This window comes from Artemia sp. Qi Xiang Cuo, chromosome 19, assembly GCF_049724085.1.
Source record: "Artemia sp. Qi Xiang Cuo chromosome 19, ASM4972408v1, whole genome shotgun sequence".
In the NCBI taxonomy this organism is placed as follows: domain Eukaryota; kingdom Metazoa; phylum Arthropoda; class Branchiopoda; order Anostraca; family Artemiidae; genus Artemia; species Artemia sp. Qi Xiang Cuo.
This window is the reverse complement of record NC_142812.1, coordinates 11,228,526-11,247,696: the sequence shown is the minus strand read 5'-3', so window position 1 is coordinate 11,247,696 and position 19,171 is coordinate 11,228,526. Positions and strand designations below refer to the sequence as shown.

General features: G+C 35.4%; 1 protein-coding gene across 1 annotated transcript in view; it reads left to right on the top strand.

The window, feature by feature from the left end:
• LOC148940492 (uncharacterized) overlaps positions 1 to 19,171 on the top strand; it is a 200,655-nt gene that overhangs the window by 50,885 nt on the left and 130,599 nt on the right. Inside the window, exon 6 of the mRNA XM_089104870.1 lies at positions 9,530 to 9,605. Within this exon, the coding sequence (XP_088960996.1) occupies positions 9,530 to 9,605 (76 nt within the window). The remainder of the gene's footprint in view (positions 1 to 9,529; positions 9,606 to 19,171) is intronic.

Below are 19,171 nucleotides of genomic sequence, written 5' to 3'. Positions count from 1 at the left end.
AAGCTCGTCTAACTAGAAATGAAAATAGTTGGGAAATTTTCTAGGGCCACTTGATGTTAAAACGTGAAAGCTAGGGATCTCGTACGATTCTTCTTCAGTCATAAGTTGTAAAAAAAATAATCGTGGGTGTTCTTTAATTTATTTTTTAAAGTAGTATCTCAATTAAAATGTACCGGTTATTTTAGTTTATGCATCTTTATGAAACCGTTTAGATAAATACTTAATATTAGGATGCTCATACTCCGAGCCGTTTCTAAGGGGGGGGGGATTAACCATTTCGATCCTATTTTTCACTTTGATTCAGATTTTTCGTTTATATTTGCGTCGGAAGTGGGACGCTGTAATTGATTTTGGTACTTCCGTATTAGCCAGTACACATTCGAGAAGTAAAGTTAGGTTAATCCTAATGCAAATACCAAAATATGATGAAAATATAATGCTTTAGTTTATATAATAATATAATTTGGGCTATATATTTGCATATTAGGGGGGGGGGGTAAAGTAACTTCACCTAACCCTATCCCCCCTAATGTGTGAATATATAGCCCAAATCATACAAGTCCAATGCATTCTGTCACCCGTCATTTGTCTTTGTGGCTACGAAACTGATTTTCTTAGATCTTACATTCAGCAAAGTTTTCGAGTGTGTACTGGCTATTAGGGATGTACCTTATTTTTTTCCCGGGCGCCACCACCCCTAGGAACGACTCTGCTCATGCCAACAACTTACGATTCAATTTATTGGTTATGGTCCATCCCAGAGTTGTCATATATGGAGGAGAGGGAACATGCGATATTTTTACCCAATCGACAAACAGAACTGTTGCACTAATCAGTATTATTTTACCGATTTTTCTTATAGTTTTACCGCAATAATAACGATTTCATGGTATTTTTTTCGAGTCGCTGATTAGTGAAATAGCTAAGAAATGACTCAGAATTGCATCTGAATTTAGAATCAGAATTACATCCTGAATCCGAAAATAAGTTTCATTTCCGTTCCAAATTTACTTTACCCCCCCCCCCTCCTAATGACAAAAAATATACTTTGGGAATTGTGTATATGCAATGAATTTCCGGATCTTTCGTATTATGTCGACCACACTCAAGAAGTGAAGTTAGGTTAATCATAATGAAATATACAAAAAAAAAATGAAAATATAATACTTATAGTAACAAAAATATGGAAACTACAGCAGATAACTATGGAAAGCAGGCCGTCCTGAAGGCATTGTATTAAACTCCTAACCTAACCAATTCTATACATTAAATATTTTATTAAAATATACCTGGATTGTAGTTTGTCTCACTAAGGCTAAGCTAATTATCTTCGAGTGGACACAGAAACAGGTTTTACAACAGATCAAGAACAACAGTGTGGTTGATATAATACGTAAAGTACCGAATTTTCCATAGTTTTGATAAACCGTTAAATCAATTTGAAGAAAAAAAAGAGACGAATGGAAATTCAGTGCATACGTATATACAATTCAAGGTATATTTTTGACCATTCGGGGTAGCGGGTAAGGGTAAAGTAAATTTGTGACGGAAATGAAATTTTTATTTGGATTCATGATGAAATTCTGATTCTAAAGGTATGTATATTTCTTAACTAACTCAATAATCAGTGAATATAAAAAAATACGATTTCACTGCTATCTTACCGATTGTTACTGAACTTTCGATCCAGTCTGTAAAGCAGTCACTAAGAAAGCTTAGTCAGTCAGTAAAATCAACTTTCTCTACGAAACAATATAGCAAGTGCATATAGCAGTATAAGGCAAGGTATTTGTGTCTCTAGTACCCACTGCATAGAACTATCAGGTTCTCGTGTGTAGTGTGACTTCGATGCTAATGAAACTAATGAAGTTTGTGTACATTTGTATCCTTCTAGCCCAGGAATTCATGTTTTTAGTTTTTTGGCCTTTATCACGGCCCAACCCAATATATTGTTTTACTTTTTATTTCTGCATCGGCCCACCCAGCCCAAGGACTTACTAATATAATTGTCGATCTGATCGAAAAGAATCTTTTTTGCCCCTTTTCGGGTTTAATTTTTGGGGAGCCGATGCCCAAGATAATTTTTTGACATTAAGCTTGGTCTTGCGCAAAATGTGTTTTTGTTCTTTTCCGTGCTTCCTAATACTCCTTCCCCCCGAAAGTATGTTCCTCTTGGCCCAGGTAATTTGCTAGCGTACCCCTTTCGATTCAAATGGTAAATAACATTATGTGATGCTTGGCATTTTTAATTAGACATTAGATTCTTTGGTGACAACATCAAAGGGTTTGTCAAATATCCAAAGACTGAATGTGACAAAATTTACTGTAAGGTCAAATTTGTAAGGTGCTGTAAGGCAACATTTGGATATTGGGTGCAAAAACACTCCCCCCTGTGTAATTTCTTGCCCGAGTCCGTTCCGGGACAATCTTATCATCCATAGTTACTTAAATTTCTTATATGATTTCACTGCTACTTTGTGTTTTTTAATGACCCCCCTCCCCAGAGTAAATTCCTGCGCTTGCGCTTGGGGCTTGTCATTTTGATTATCCAGACACTTATAGACAAATATTACAAATTCGGTAAAGTTCTAGTTCACAGGCTTCTTACTAACCTGGAAAGTAGCTGAGTTAGGTGAATGAAACTTTTCGAAGTGAATTCTGGGCCTAGAATATACCCTGTGAGTCTGTTATCAAGCTATTATTTCTACCCTTTTCTTTGTTTCTAGGACATATAAGATTGTATAGTTGACAGTTAAATAAGCCTACCTATCTAAATTATGACAAAAATATTTTTTATCTTAACTCTGGGTTTTCAGTCTCTTTGTCATTGGCTCTAGTTTTTGAAAATGCAGTTTCTGTGATTTTAATGTATATCGAGGCTTTTCCCCCGAAATTTAAGAAACAAATTTTCAAATCTTTAAATCTTATAAATCAGGATTGAGCAAAGATATGACGCTAGAAATATTGTTTTTGTGCCTCATTTGAGGAGTGCAAAAATTTTCCAACGTTCACTTTTATCACACAAAGATAGTAAAAGGTCATTAAAGGTCAGTTCCCTTTGTAGGGGGAAGGGGTTGAGATAGGTACTTTGGAGTAACTTCCCAGGGAGTCAGTGAGGTTCCGGACTTATTCCTAAGAATTTCATTCATTTTCCTCATCTGCTTTCTAAGATAGACAAAAGCTCCTCATTCCAAGTTTTGCCCAAAATTCACGGGTTTTATATAATGCTTTATTACAGATTTATTGGAAAGTCAGAAATTTGGGGCTGGCACTTGAAGCCAGAGCAAGCGTTAGGAACTGGCTCTGGGCCAGCTTCACAACACTGGCACTGAAGCTTTAAAACCTTCTTTATTCCCTGACTGTAGAAACTCCCTCCAAAATATAAAATTGGTAGATCGCACTCAGTATAGGTGCCGTTATGGGGACACACTCACACTTGAACACAAGCCAACAGGCATGTGCTCACACTTTTTTGGGGGCACTGGATTTCATGGAGAAAGTAATTCGTTAAAATAGCAAAAACCAGACGAATCATATAGAAAAAAAAATGCGAAATATAGATGAAATAGTCAAAATTTTTGGAATATTTGGAGGGAGAAGTGGGACTTGGGCCTTTTGACCGTCCTTACTGTGTGGAGGGGCGTCCTGAGATTCATTTTATTGAGGGGAGGGGGTGATCTTCGTAAATTTTACCGAATCGCTACCTGATTTACGCCGAGTTTTCTGCAGAAATCAAGAATTTCGCTAAATTACGGCCGATTTTGCAAAATTTCTGCCGAAATTTTTGCCTTCGGCGAAAATTTTACCGAATTCCAAAAAATTTGGGGTGGGGGCACGGCCCTCCCCACCGCCCCTCCTCGGGATTCCCCTTCCTGTGTGCATGAAGTATGTAATGAAAATATTTGTACAAATTTCTTTATTGTTAAAGTTTGTCTTATTATTTCAAATAGCTAAAACTGAATATTTTCAGCTGTAAATATTCATTTTCAGAATTTTCTTCTGAAAATGGTAAATCCCCATATATAATTAGGTAATTCCAACAAATTGATTTCTTATAAAGGACCCTACAGATTTTAAAAGATTCATTGAATGAATAAACTCATGGGGCAAAGGAGGGGGGGGGGTCTACATGTCGGTCAATGCAACAGATACAGCATACATGGACTCATGGGAGTATATAGCATAAAGAGTTAGATCCACGAAGGAGATATACTGACCTAGAGAATCTTTATAAAGATCCTCTAGGCCAGTACATCTCCTATGGGCCACCTGCCTATAGGCAAGTGGATAGATGTCATAGTTGTCTTTTGAAGCACCATATAACTCCGTAATTAAACTTATCTTTTGAACACCGTATTTACACCACACAATACCTTATTTTGCCAGTGTAACAGCATGAAGCATCAGTTGAAATGATTGTATATACAAGCTACAGTTTGCTAATCATAGCTTGGTTTAAGGCGAAAGGGTTTGTAAAACCGCACTAAATATCTGAAATCCATATATTTGAACTTGATCTCTGCCAGGCTCCTTCTGTGGTTTTACGGTCTAAGGAATCCCTGAAACCAGTTTTTAACCGGATCACAATAATATATCTTTATCTTATTATTACAATCATTATTCATTATTAGTATACTGCGAAAGGAAGGATTGTCATCTTAATTATCTTAATTAAGATATCTTAATTATGTTCTCGTGTTTTCAGTTTCCGAGAGATAAAAAAAAAACATACTTCGGGTGGATTTGAGACCGGTGGTGTTAATTCACGGATATATAGAGAAGAGGACAAATGTATATATATATATATATATATATATATATATATATATATATATATATATATATATATATATATATATATATATATATATATATATATATATATATATATATATATATATATATATATATATATATATATATATATATATATATATATATATATATACATTGTTAGCTTTTTTTTTACTGATTTTTCACCCACGTATTTTATGTTTGACGCCTGCTATTACCAATGTCTTAACTGCTTATGGATATCTTTTTCGTTGAATACTGAATTCCCGATCGTTCTTAATTTATTAAAATAAATGTATCCGTTTAAGTTTCCACTTAGCCAATTTAAACTATCAGAATTGACTTTCACTGTCCTTGGTACTTTAAGACTAGAGCTTGATGATAACCCCTCGGGATCCTAAAACAAAAGAATTGTGGACCTTTTTTTCTAACCAGTTCAACCTCGTTCTTGGTCTTGCTCGCATTTTTAGTCATATTCTACCCTAATTATTTTTTTCATTGATCGACTTCAGTTCCTTGTTAATTTTTTTGCTTTAAATCAGAGGCTGTATGGCAGAGGCGGAATGATAATAATAATAATATATTGAAAACCCGTCGTATACAATAAATGTACAATGACAGAGTATACAAAAATACGAAAAGAGGAAACAAAAAGAAAACATACTAAAAAATCTTAAAAAGTATACAAAATAGTACGAAAAGAGGAAATAGAAAGATAACATACTCAAAAATTACAACAGAAACAACAAGTTCTTCGAAAATAGTAACAAGGACAACAACTTCTGAAAGGAGAAAAAAAGAGGGAAACAAAAGGGAAAATTAAACAAGCAAACTTGCCCACTCGTGCTTTAGAATTGCTGGTTTTGTTTTTTGCCGGCTAATAAGTGTCTCAACACCTAGATTTGGGTCCGCTAGGTTGTAGCGCCGAATCAGAAAACTATATTTTGAATTTGCTATGGGGAAGGGGGCAACAATCCCCAAGACCTTAGTTCCCCCCCAGCTGAAATTTAGCGTCTTAAAAAGTCTTGTCAGAAATAAGATAGACCTACATAATTCAAGTTTCCACAGAAACAGATCGATTTTCTTTAGCATACCTTTGCCTCTAAGGTACTATATGGCTCATTTTCATTTTTCACTTCACTTGGCAAAATCGGCCACCCCCCCCCCCCCCCCAGGATTTTGACGAAATTACGCCACGGTTGTACGGGACCTAAATCGAACTTAGAGATACTTCTGTCCTCTTTATGCATTGTTCCAGGCTATGTCCGTGAATCCAACAAAGAAAATATTTTAGCGTATTATAATAAAAAAAGGGTCCCAGTCGGCGTTTAGTCACCCCGGTTCCTGTCACCTAAGGCTATGTCATCGCTAAATATGCACCGAATTGGTCAGTAATATGTCCCACCCTCGTAGGGAGACATGGGTAGATTGCCACTGTTTTTGTGAACTCTGGTTATAACGGATAATGAGGCCCTTGTAAATGTGCGATCAATTTACATAATCAATTACCTTATAACGTGATACTTCTGGTAGCGCGTGCTCTAAAGCCAATTCGATATCAACGACTACGAAAAACAACCTGTTATACTATTTTTATTCTTTTTTTTGTCCATCATCTTTTTCCGGTTTGATGAACGCGCGAATGATCAAATTACCGTGGGTATAATTATTTTGCTTGACAGGACACTACCCTCTGGGTACCCACCTTGCTTTGGTGAATTCCTCTCAACTGACTCAGGTAGTTTGTTGGTTGATTTGTACTGGCTGCTGTTACTGAAATACATTTTCTGACGGAATTTGATTCTTTTTAAGGAGTGATGATGCTGCCCTTTCTTTCGGGTTTATTTTCAGGTTGGTTTTTTTCCCAGTAGCCTATTTATCTGACTAATAACTATTTGATTGTAATTCATTGTTGTTGTTTTTTTAGCCAACCCCTGTTTTTATCTAGCATTGATGACCTTAAACAAATGTTATAAAAGTGAAACTTTGCAAAATAGATCTTCTGCTCAAATAAGGCACAAGGAAAGTGTGTTTGAGCCTCATGCTTTTGCTCAATCTAGATTTATAAAGCTATAGATCTGTAAATCTAGCCTATTTCTTAAATTTGAGAAAAAAAAACTTTTATGTTTTAAAATTCTATTGAAATAGCAGGAACTGTATTTTCAAAAACTAAAGTCAATAAAAGAGGTTTAAAGCTGAAAAGGTAAATTTCTAGTGGGTCATATAATTTAGCTAAGATGTAAGTGGAAACCTGTTTTGATGCCTTTTTTCATGCTCTTTCATAATTCAGTAATTGCTTCTGGGGCTAATTGCATCTTGAGCCCTTACAGGGGCCCCAAAGGTATTTCATTCTTTTAACCACACAAAGAAATTATCAACACTGGTCAAGTTGTTGAACAATGGCTAAAAACATATCACTTGTTTATAAATAAGTTTTTATAGAGTAATATATTCTAAAAACATTTATTTATAACAATTCAAACTTCATTTATTAGGCAACTCAAATATAAACCGTTTTCCTACCGTTTCAAGTTTTCAAATTCCGTCAACAAAAATAGCGCTGAATTTTGTGATTCAAAACATTGCCGTCGACAATTCAGGGTATATATTTGCACATTAGGGGGATGGGGGGGGGGGGTAGAGTTCATGGTAAATTTGTAGTGGGTCATATACTTTAGCTAAGATGAAAGTAAAAACATCATTTGATGCTTTTTTATGCTCTTTCATAATTCATATGAAATACCATCTTTGCCCCTTTAAGGGCTCAAGATGCGATTAGCCCCAGAAGCGATTATTGAATTATTAAAGAGCATAAAAAAGGTATCAAATGTAAGTATTCACTTTCATCTCAGCTAAATTATATGACTCACTAGAAATTTACCTCTGAAAATTAAGGTGTAATAATATTTTATGTCTGAATTCAGGTAGGTAATAGACTTGTCACATATGCAATCTTCTAAGCCCTAGAAATAACAAAAGGATAGGCATAGTACCTTGGATGGCATATTTTTGCCCCTTTTTTCATTCCTGAAAGTTTCATTTATCTAACTCAGCTTCTTTTCAAGATAGCAAGAAGCCCCTCAGCTAGAATTTTACCGCCAAATCTTGCATTTCGGATTTACCGCCAAATCTTGCATTGTGAACACTCAGGTTAATTAAATAACAGGAAGAAAGCAATACAATGACCTTAATTTAGTTATCTGACAGTAGGTAATTTACAAAATGCCCTGGCAAGATATACTTTTCGTTTCAATAGGTTACTTTTTTTTATGTGTTGTTTCTGATGCCATTAGGCTACTATTGATTTTGTCGTTCTCTCAAATAATAACATGGGATGCTGGGTTTTAAAGATTTTCCTAGTTTCACCTAAAGAGTATGGGTAATTTATAAGAGTGGAAACTGGCGTTATTGTCTACAAAAAAACTACCCATTCCATCTAGCGTTTGGCCACATTTTACATTTTTTCAGTGTAATAATAAGAATAATTTTTTTAGTGTAATTGGTAAAATTAGGACAGTAATAACTGTCTAATTTCAGTTCTTGACAGAAAAAAAACGATTGCAAAGCTTAAAAAATGGCAAGTGTCGCCAGACGCTAGATGGTGTTGATGTTTTTTTTGTCGGTACCTCACTAGTTTCTACTCTTACAATTTACCTAACCTATACTCTTTGGCTCCACCTGTGAGAAAACAAAGAACATGAATTAGAGACAATAGGAGGATTGACAGAAACCTCAACTTTATCCATAGTCATATCTGCATAAAAATTGATTTAGGGGTCCCGAAAAGGCTTAACTTGTACCTTAGCTGGCTCCTCTCAAAAAGTTTGGTTGAGACTTTGCAACCCTGATTACAAGAATTTGGGGGAAACCTTCTCCAAGAAGGGTTAAATATGGTCTCCACCCTTAATAGTGCGATGAGGGAATCAACCCTTACTTTCCACTAAATATTTTTGAAATCCAGCAATTCGTTCTGGTAGATCTCTCAAAAGTAATACAAAAGTTCTTACTTCTAAAAAAGTTTGAATCATATCTGGCTACGTGTTCCGATAGATGCAGTGGCGTAAATTGAGGGGGGGGGAGGGCGTGGCATTTGTTCCCCTCCACAAAATTCCCACCCCCTAGGTTTTGAAAAACACTTTTTTCTCGTATTTTCATTGAAAAATGGCCTTTTTTGTACTTTAATTGACAAATTAGAATCCAACAAGATTGCACCCTTAGATTTGAAAAATATATTTTTTAACCCCAGACATCCCCCTTAATTGACGCCACTGTATAAGGGGAAATAAAACCTGACTCCCCTTAAACGTTGGGTCAGGTGTAGGCCCCCCAAGAAAGTAAAATTTGACCAATAGACCTACTCTTAAATTCCCCAATTTGCCTGAGACCCAAAACCCCCATCTAGAAGATATACTCATGGTAAACTATTATTGACCCACCTTGCAGAGGTGGGGTTGCGTCCATATAACAACAAGCATAACCATGGCACTAGCTTTACACCCCGCCTAGTGGGTTTCGATTCGACATCCTATTCAATAAATTAATATTAAATTTAAAATGTTAAATAATAAAGTTTATTAATTGCTTGACAGTGAGGCTTTACATTACTTTAAATATTCAATTTTGAATGTTCCAGTTTACACTTTCATTAAGTGAAGCTAGGCCGTTGTTTCCCCTGGTCCCTTCGGTAAATAAATTCAATAGTCTTGTCGCATAATAATAACTCATTCTCTTTTAGGTCGTAATGGGGACGATGAACTGTCGGTTTTCAGTTGTGGATCACTTGAAGGAACTGGAGGGGAAGTTAATCGAAAGTAAGTCTCCCCCTTTCTGGATTTAATCACTTTCAATGTCACAAAATTTATGGGGAATACATACGCACTCTTTGCCACCTAGTGTAGCACCCATTTTCCCACCTCGAGTGAAACACTTTGGCCACGCCTTGAATCTTTGCGCCACGCATGACGAACTTTGCACCACGCATGGCACACTTTCAGTAATTGGGGTGCACATCTTTCGCTGTGCGTTATTCCTGAAAGTTGGAAATCCCTTTACATACGTTGTATATTGGCTACTGGAAGTATCGGTTTTGTAGCATTTTAATGACATGTGAAGTTATTATTTTATATCCAATATTTTAGTTATTTGAAGTTATTATTTTATCGCCTCTATACAAAGGTTTACAAAATCCAGATATTCGGGAAAAATTGTGCTCATTGTTCATTCAATGAGCTTTCACCCTAATGGTGAAAGCAGAGTATTTTTCATTTTAGCTAGGGGAAGGGACTAAATGCAAAGAAGCCTTATTTTTAGGCCACTATTAACCAGTTCATTCACTGGGGCTCTTCCAGCCAATATCAGGGAAAAAAACTATGAACTCGAGTTACAGAAGGGATATTTGGTCTAAAGCTCGCAAGTGCTTTGAATGTCTTGACATGTGTGTCAAAATCACTCGTAATAATTGTAAAAATAATATAATAAAATAATATAAAAATAATAGCACTGATTTTACAGTAAAATCCACTTCCTCCCCTTAAATTAGAATTAAAAATTAGATAAATTTTTGGTCTGTGTCCCCTCTAGTGTTGCCAACGCTTTGAAATAAACTGTACCAGTTTTCCGATTAAAATTGTACCGCAAGAAAGTAATTGGTACCACCGGAACAGCAAGTTAAAAAACTTGCCTTAACATTAAGAAAGCTTTCAATAAACTAAAACTTGGAACAGATATTTGAGTCAAAAAGGAGCAAATAAAACCTAAATGTACTGGGAAATCTGATTTTACCTGGAATTTCTAAATGTTCTACACTGTGCCAGGATCTCTAAATTGTACCAGAAACGGCACAATTGTACCGCGGTGGCAACGCCGGTCCTCTCCTGAAAGGTGTCTCTAAGAAAAAGATGTAATAGCTAACGCCTTTTTAAGAAGATATTTTGTCAAGACGAACCCTAATGATGTTAATGATGAAAAAATGTTGTAAGTTCTTTACAAGTTTCTTTATAGCCTACAATATTTAAGCAGGTTTTAAATGAAAAGTATAGTGGGTAAACAAATAACAAGTTCATTAGTAATAATTAAAACAACAAATAATGAAATAAATCTAAATCATAATTAATAATTATAATTTGAAAATTACAGTTATTTTAATTTCAATAATTAAATCAATTTAAATCATTCCCTAATGGTAGACGCAAATAGTTCAAGGCTAAAGATGGCCCAAATAGGATGGGGAACATAGGCTGAACAGATTTTATTTTTTCCATAACTTGGCTTTAGCAGTAGAGGTGTTATTGGAAAGGGGGAGGGAGGACAATCCTCCCCACCTCATGCCTCCCATTATTTAGGTATGTCGAACAAATGAAAACGTAGATAAAATGGCTATAATATTTTAAAACAAAGCAGTGGACGAAAAAAAAGCAATAAACTTTAGATAATAAAGAAACCCGAATATTTTGACTTCGCGTCCGGTATGCTATTTTGGTATGTTACTGGTTATTAGTTGATTTATCTTTAATTAATATCGTCTAAAAAAAACAACAAAGTAATTTGTACCGGAAGCATTGTAGGCTTCAAATGCATGTACTTTTTGTTAGCTTTTTATCCCTTTTAACCCCGTTAAACTTTTTTTTCATAAAACTTTCATAAAATTGAGTGCCTTTTTTTTACCACAAAGATAGAGAAAACTGATGAGACTGCGAGCCCAAGTTGGTCCTTAATAGGGGAATCAGCCTTGCCATCTACTGGCCCCTACTTAGAAAATTAATTACATTTTTAGTAATTATTTAGTGTTAAGCACAGGCACAGACTGAAAGGAAAGCTTCGAGCCCGTATCCCCACCACCACCAAGGCATTTTTCATACCTTTCTGATAATATTTCAGATTTTACACATAATTTGTATTTTTCTGTGTAATTTCTATATCCCCCCCCCGCAGTAACGTTGATTAAAAAAAGGAATGCATTTTTCAAAATTTAGGGGAATAATTTTTGTTTTTCCCCCTTTTTGTAAAGAAAATACCCCCCCCCCCCAAAAAAAGGCATTCTCCAAAGAAAATATTTAAAAAAGGTATTTTCTTTTAAAATCTAGCGGAGCCAAATGCATAGGGGTTTGTGTGCGTGCAAATCCCAATTGACGCCCCTGTCCCCTCCCCTGGGAACAAAGTCTTGCCAATGTGCCTGGCTGAGCACACAATATTGGCTCTGCTCCTTTATTTTATATCAGTTATAACTCTTGTTTCTGTAAATTTAATAATATCCCGACATCTGCAAAAATCTTTAAATTTTAGAAAGAAAAAAATTATTGTTTTGATTTTCCTTTTTGTAAATTCTTTACTTCAACGCAACATTTTTTGTCGGTAAGGCCCGCGAAAGAAACACGCGGAAAACTGTGAACTTTATCTTGTTTTTGCTCAATTCATTTTTTTATCAGGTGATTGTGCCGATTTCTATGATGTTTAATCTGTTCTGTGTCAATACGCACTTTGTATTGTTTCAAAAATTTGCTTAAACAAATACATGTTTTTTTTGTTCGTTAATGAACGTTGGCCTAGGAATGATAGAATGCAATAGACTGAAAAGGACTATTTCAAAAATTCGTTTAAACAGTTTTATTTTGGATAGATTTATTGCCTTTAACGACTTTTGATGTTTAAATCAAGGACAGTATACAATTTAAAGAAAAGGGATATTTCGTCAGGGAGTAACATATAGACTAACAGAATTTAGAAATATTACTTAAATAAACTAGACTGACAGAATTTCCATATAAAAATTGATTTTATTTGCCTAGCATATATGCAAACGAAAACACCTAATACATATTTAAAAACATAACATACCGTACATACAAATTATCTTGTAAATTTTCTTCGTCTTTTTTTTATTGATTTTAGTTTTGAGCAGACACGTGTTCCTGGAGGCAAGGGCATAAATGTGCCTACAAGGATATAGCGGAACTCCGAGTTAACGGCGAAATTTGACCGTAAAATTTTGCAGAAACTGACATTGGTACTTGTGTATTATAGCGACCACACTGTTGTTCTTGATCTGTTATATAACCAGTTTTTCTGTGTGCAGTTGGAGATAATTAGCTTAGCCTGAGTGAGATAAACTTCTATACAGGTGTGTTTTAATTAAATATTTGGTACTTGTATGAAATACCCCCTACCTAATATTCTTCTAATATGTTCCTATGACGCTCAATCCCAATGAAATGTGCCAAAGTAAGATAAAAATATAATACTTTAGAAACAAATTTGGGCTATATTTTTGCACATTAGGGGTGAGGGGTATAGAGTATAGCGGGTCTGCATGCCTAATGTGTTAGGTTCAATTATTCTGCATATAATGTAGTAACAATTGTTTTCTAACGTCACACTGTCCTAATACTTTAACCCCACACCCTTCTAATATGCAAATATATAGCCCAAATTATATATTTTCCATCTATTCTGTCACTTCTCTTTGTCATGTTTCACGCTAAGCTGAAAAAAAAACTAACGAAAAAAAGAACGGTTCTGTAATATGTCAAGGAATGAGCAACTTGAGCGGTAATGGGTTTATCATACAAGTAGCCTAATAAATATTTAATATATAGGGTTGGATAGGATTTTTAATATAATAAGTTCTGGGCGGTCTGCTTTCCATAATTCTCTGTTATAGTTTCCATAATTTTGCTACTAAAGTATTATATTTTCATCATATTTTGGTATATTTCATTATGATTAACCTAACTTCCCTTCTTGAGTGTGGTTGCTATAATACATAAGTACTTTTACCTCTCTCTTTCTATGATAGGAAATAATTAGGTGTTGAATCCTAAAATTGTTTGCAATGCACATCTTTTACTCTTTTTAAAGCACAAAACAAAATCTGGTACTCCTGTACTAAACGGAATCTTTTATATACTGCAATGGAAACCAGTCACGAAAAAACCGTTTTTGACGGGATAGTTTAAGACACCGCTATAGAGTAATACAATGTATAGCGTGGTTTTCATTGCGTATACGATATTTAAACTGTTGTTTTTTGGGGTTTAGGGGGGGGGAGAAAGGTACCTAGGTTAGGTTAGGTTAAGTAATAATATATGCTATGCTTTACCCCCCACCCCTCTGATGTGCAAATATATAGCCAAATTTGTTTCTAAACTATTATATATTCATCCTATTTTATTTTATTTCATTAGCATTAACCAAACTAGCCCTATATAAAAGAGTTCGTTTAGTCCGGACTACCTAAAATCCTTTCCACAAGAAATTAAGTTCAGTTCCTAGTTTTTCATTTCCTTTTGAATGCAATTATATCCGTCCTGATACTTATATTTGCCAATTCTAGTAATTAATAATTATTAAAACATTTTTATGTGGCAACATTGTACAACTGGCTCTGTACTTACGTATTATAGTGACCATACTCCAGAAGTGAAGTTAGGTTAATCATAATGAAATATACGAACATGTAATGAGAATATAATACTTTAGTAACAAAATTATGGAAACTACAGCAGAGAATTATGGAACGCAGGTCGCCCAGGTCGCATTGTATTAAATACCTAACTTGACCAACTCTGTATACTAAGTATTTAATTAAAATATACCAGCATAGTAGCTTATCACACTCAGGCTAAGCTTATTATCTCCGAATGCACACAGAGAAACCGGTTTTTACAATAGATCAAGAACAACAGTGTGGTCGCTATAATACACAAGTACCAATAGCTCTTTTATTAGTCGCTGAAGCGGTAGCAGTACTACTTTTTTTTCTTTACATGGAGAAACGGTAAGTTACATGTCTTCTTACATAGTCTCTGCTCCAAGCTTCTGGTTTTTACGAAACGGTCTAGTGCGTAACCCCTTGCCTTTAAGGCATTGAAAAGGCAGGTGAAATTCAAAATCGTTATTTTGCCATTTTTGAAACGTGTCTAGAGTCTAAATTTACTATTTTAGAGTAGGTATGAAGGAAAATGCATAGTTGTGTCTTCTTTATTGTATCTTCTTCGTAATATGCTATTTCAGTTTTTTTTTTCATTATTATTATTGTTAATTTAGGATGCCTCTAGGAATGTTTATGTAGTTAATCGCTACGCGTTAGCAAAATTTTAATTTTTCATTAGCGTAGTGATTTATATCTGTAATAGTAAATATTTTTGTTTATTATCTAAATAAAAGTAAAAAAAAAGTCAAGTTGTAATTCTGATTAGCACCTGCCTTCCTATCCTTTTTTATGTTCTCAGCTTGAAAATACAAAGGAAATGATCGTTTTTTTCTTGGAAAAAAATGAATGCCTTGGAAGAAAAAAGAATGAATTTCTTAGAAATGATCATGGGTGTAGTTGAGGAGGCAAGACTGCCCGCCTCCCAAGAAAAACTTGAAAAGGAGATTAAAGCTAGGTTCTAACAGAAAAAGGCCATTCCCCTAGTTCGTCGCTCCTCAGAAATAATCCCTGCTGCAGCCATGGAAATGGTAGCAAAATGCTAACAAAACAAGGCACAATTTAATTGGGTTCGATACCTGTCTTCATTAGATGCTCTATCTCCCCTTGTCCCTTTCGAATTGTCAGATCTCTCTTATAAGTGTATCTATTCATCACTGTCCAAGACAAAGGCTATAAAATAATGACCCACAAATACTGTGAGAAAGAAAAAACGCTTGAGGGGAAACCGAATCAGAAAGTAATGGCGCATGGGCATTATGGGGCGCATAGGCACTTATGAAGGGGTAACCTCTATGCAAAATCATAATAATTTCACGATCTTTTCTATAATACCTTACATTGTTCATATAGTTTGGCTAATTTCCGCTCTTTATATCAACTTTTACGTTTTCCTCGATTTTTTTTTTGCGTACCTGCCTACGAATTCGCTTGCTCAGGGTTTCAAGTAACTTGCGGCATTACGTGCTCATACTCTCGGACACGAAATTTATCGTCTGAAAGGCTCTTTGTGTAGTTGAATAATATCAAGACAGCAAATTTGCCGTCAAGTCAATATGTTTTTCAAAGGTTTCTTTGGTTGTCAAAATCATATGGTCTGACATCAAAGTCTTTTGGTCATTATAGGCGTCATCGATAGGAGGGGGACTAGAGAACGCCCTCCACTGATGCACGCATTTCAAAACCATATTTTGGTTTTATTTAACTACTTGTTTTCTAGTTTACTGGTTTCGGGGACGGAAAGCGGCTGGGGCCCATGTCCCCTACGAAATCTTGAGACTTCGCCTGTTACTTTATAAGTCTTGAGCTTTGCTTTCAAAGTTATCCGACTTAAAGTAAAATCCTATGTACCCTGCCTGTGTTAGGTTTAAGCTGCATAATTACCATCGAAAACCTTAAAATTCAATACTTCCAATTAGCCTTCCTGTTCCTTAATCATGATTATTTTAGTGACCTCCCCCCCCCTTAGGGCACCGGGCTCGCTTTTTGGGAACCGGGCCTTGAATCCAGCAGATGGCAGAGTAGCAATATACCCAGTAGCGTCATAAATTGGACACCTTCTTCGTTTCTTTCCTTTCTTGTCGTTTGACAGTCCTCCGAATAGTGTTTATTTAGGACCTATTCAACAAGCTTTAAAAAATATCCAGATTTGGTCTCGTGATGAAGCATTGATGTTGTACAGTAGCCATATGGCACATAATGTATCTGCATAAAGCTTTATTAAAAGAGAGAATGCCGCTTGCATGTGACAAAATTTGCTGGAAGAAGATAAAATTTGACAGATTTTTTCGTGATGTTACTTGCCGGCAGACTGCTAATAAACTTAGGGCCTGATGTGTCAATACTCGACTTTTTATGTAGGTGTCCTCCCTAAAATGTTTTTTCCATGGCTTAAGAGTTTTTAAGAAAAGATAATGCACTATTCTGAGTTACTATGGGGTAAATGAAAACTACATATAAATATATGTATAATATATGTATACATATAAATATATTTATTAAGTAGTGTTGTAATAACTATATAGTATATATAGCATCTATATGTGGATATAGAATACTATTATCTGTGACAAAGTTTCCTGGATGAATACAATATTTGATAGTATATATCATGATATTACTTATAGCAGACTGCTAATAAACTTGGGCCTGATGTGTCAATACTCAGACCTTCTTTGTAGGTTATCTCCTAGAATAGGACTTTCCATGGCTTAAGAGTTTTTAAGAAAAGACAATGCACTATTTTTTTTTTTTTTGTTTAAAATTTTTTTCTTCTATTTTTTTTTTATTTTTTGTTAGTAGTTAACCTTCAGAAAGCAAAGCTATATGTGAATGACAGCATATGATTTTAGCACAGTTTCTTTTAGGGCATAGACAGAAGTGCTGCTACTACTATTCTAAGTTACTATGAAGGTAAATGAAAACTACATATAAACATAAATAAAATGCTTTATTAAGTATTGAACAGTTCGTATCAACCAATCTCAAGTGCTATCAGTGGAATCTGGTGTTATGCTCCGAGCTCTTAGCATGTGAATAAGTCTGAGTCTCTCAATAGTGATGGTCTTTGTTTCAGTTTTTTTGCTTATGATTGTCCTGAACTACTGGAGCATTTGCAGTTATTGTTTCAGATGTGCTTGGCACATAGTCAATTGTGCCAGATAGTTTTTTGTCCGATTGTATATCTTCCATTGTCAAGAGGGATAAGGACCCCAGTGCTTGCTCTAATTACCGTCCTATCACTGTGTCTTGTTTTGTTAACTCCAAGTGTGATTTTACGCCCTTCCAGCTTGGTTTTAGAAAAGGTATGAGCTGCGGTCAAGCTCAGCATACTGTGGGTCGGCAAATGAGACAAGCTGTTGCTCAAAAAAGTCCCCTGTATTGTTTGACCGTTGATATATCTAGTGCTTTTGACAATGTGATTCATTCAAATGTTTTGTTTTCTCTAGCAGCGTCTGGCATTAACCTTTCTGTTGTTTCCGCGCTTAACTATTGGTATGCTAATTCTTCAGTTAGGGTGAAGTGAAAGGGTACAGTAAGGGAGCATACTCCTGTTAAAAAAGGTGTTAGGCAAGAGTGCCGTGTTATCTCCGAGTATATTTAAGTGTTATTTAGCTTCGTGTCTCCGACGTCTTCAACCGTCAGTTTTTTACAATGATAGTTTAGGCATTAGTCACGTTGCTGATGCTGACGATTGTTCTGCTTCTTAGCCGGACAAAACAAAGTCTAATTGCAAACTTTGACCTGCATTCAGCTACACTGTCTGCAGTAGGCCTTTCAGATAATGCTGCCAAATATGAGTTTTTGTGTTTTGGGAGTTCTCCATCAGCAGCGCCTCTTTGCTTGAGTTCTTCAACTATAACATGTTCGGCAAGTATTAAATGGTTAAGTCTATCTTTTTACACGTTACTTTCGACTACTTGCTCTCCTATCACGTCCAGCGTGCTGAAAAGTATGCGGGTTTGTTACGGAAAAATTTCACACAATCGTGTTCGGTATAATCGAAAAGGACTTATTGTCTAGTCTAGTTTTAGTCTAGACTTATAGTCTAGTTTTTGTGCCCCTGCTGATTTTTATCTTTCTGATCTTGCTTTCCTACTTTGCAAGAAGGATACGAAGAAAATACGCTCAGGATATTTTAAGTACTGTAAATATCTACTGCGTTTGCCTTCGTGGTACTGGAACCATAGAATCGTTTCTAAATTGATATTGTTGATGCGCCCTCGCGACTGAAAAAAAAATCTGTAGATCAATGTTTTAAACCTCAGCAAATGATTGGTGTTTTTGACCCTCTTTGGCCTTTTTTTGAATTGTGTTAATTTATTTATGTTGTATTAGAATCGTTTGTTTATGGTTGTTTTTTTTTTCTTTTGGTTTACGCCTCAGTTTTATCATTGTATTTTATGGGTTATAAATGAATATTATTATATTATACATATTTTGTAGCATCATTGACTGTCAGTGCCTCATTAACACTTGTACATATCACAAAGAGAAGTGGCATACTTACCTTGGTAGTATGCCACTACCAAGAGAAGTGGCATAGTATGCATCACAAAGAGAAGTGGCATACTGACCTTGGTAGTATGCCACTACCAAGAGAAGTGGCATAGTATGCATCACAAAGAGAAGTGGCATACTGACCTTGGTAGTATGCCACTACCAAGAGAAGTGGCATAGAAGTGGCATAGTATGCATCACAAAGAGAAGTGGCATACTGACCTTGGTAGTATGCCACTACCAATAGAAGTGGCATAGTATGCATCACAAAGAGAAGTGGCATATGGTAAAATCAAGTCATTCTTTGCTACAGAACTTAATATTGAGTTGAATCTACCATTAAATACATAGAGCTGTGGCTCTAGCAAGGGCATCGTTTTTTTTTTGGGGGGGGGGGGAGGGGGTTGTTGCCCCCCCCCCCCTGCCGATAATTTTGAGAAAGAATTATTATAT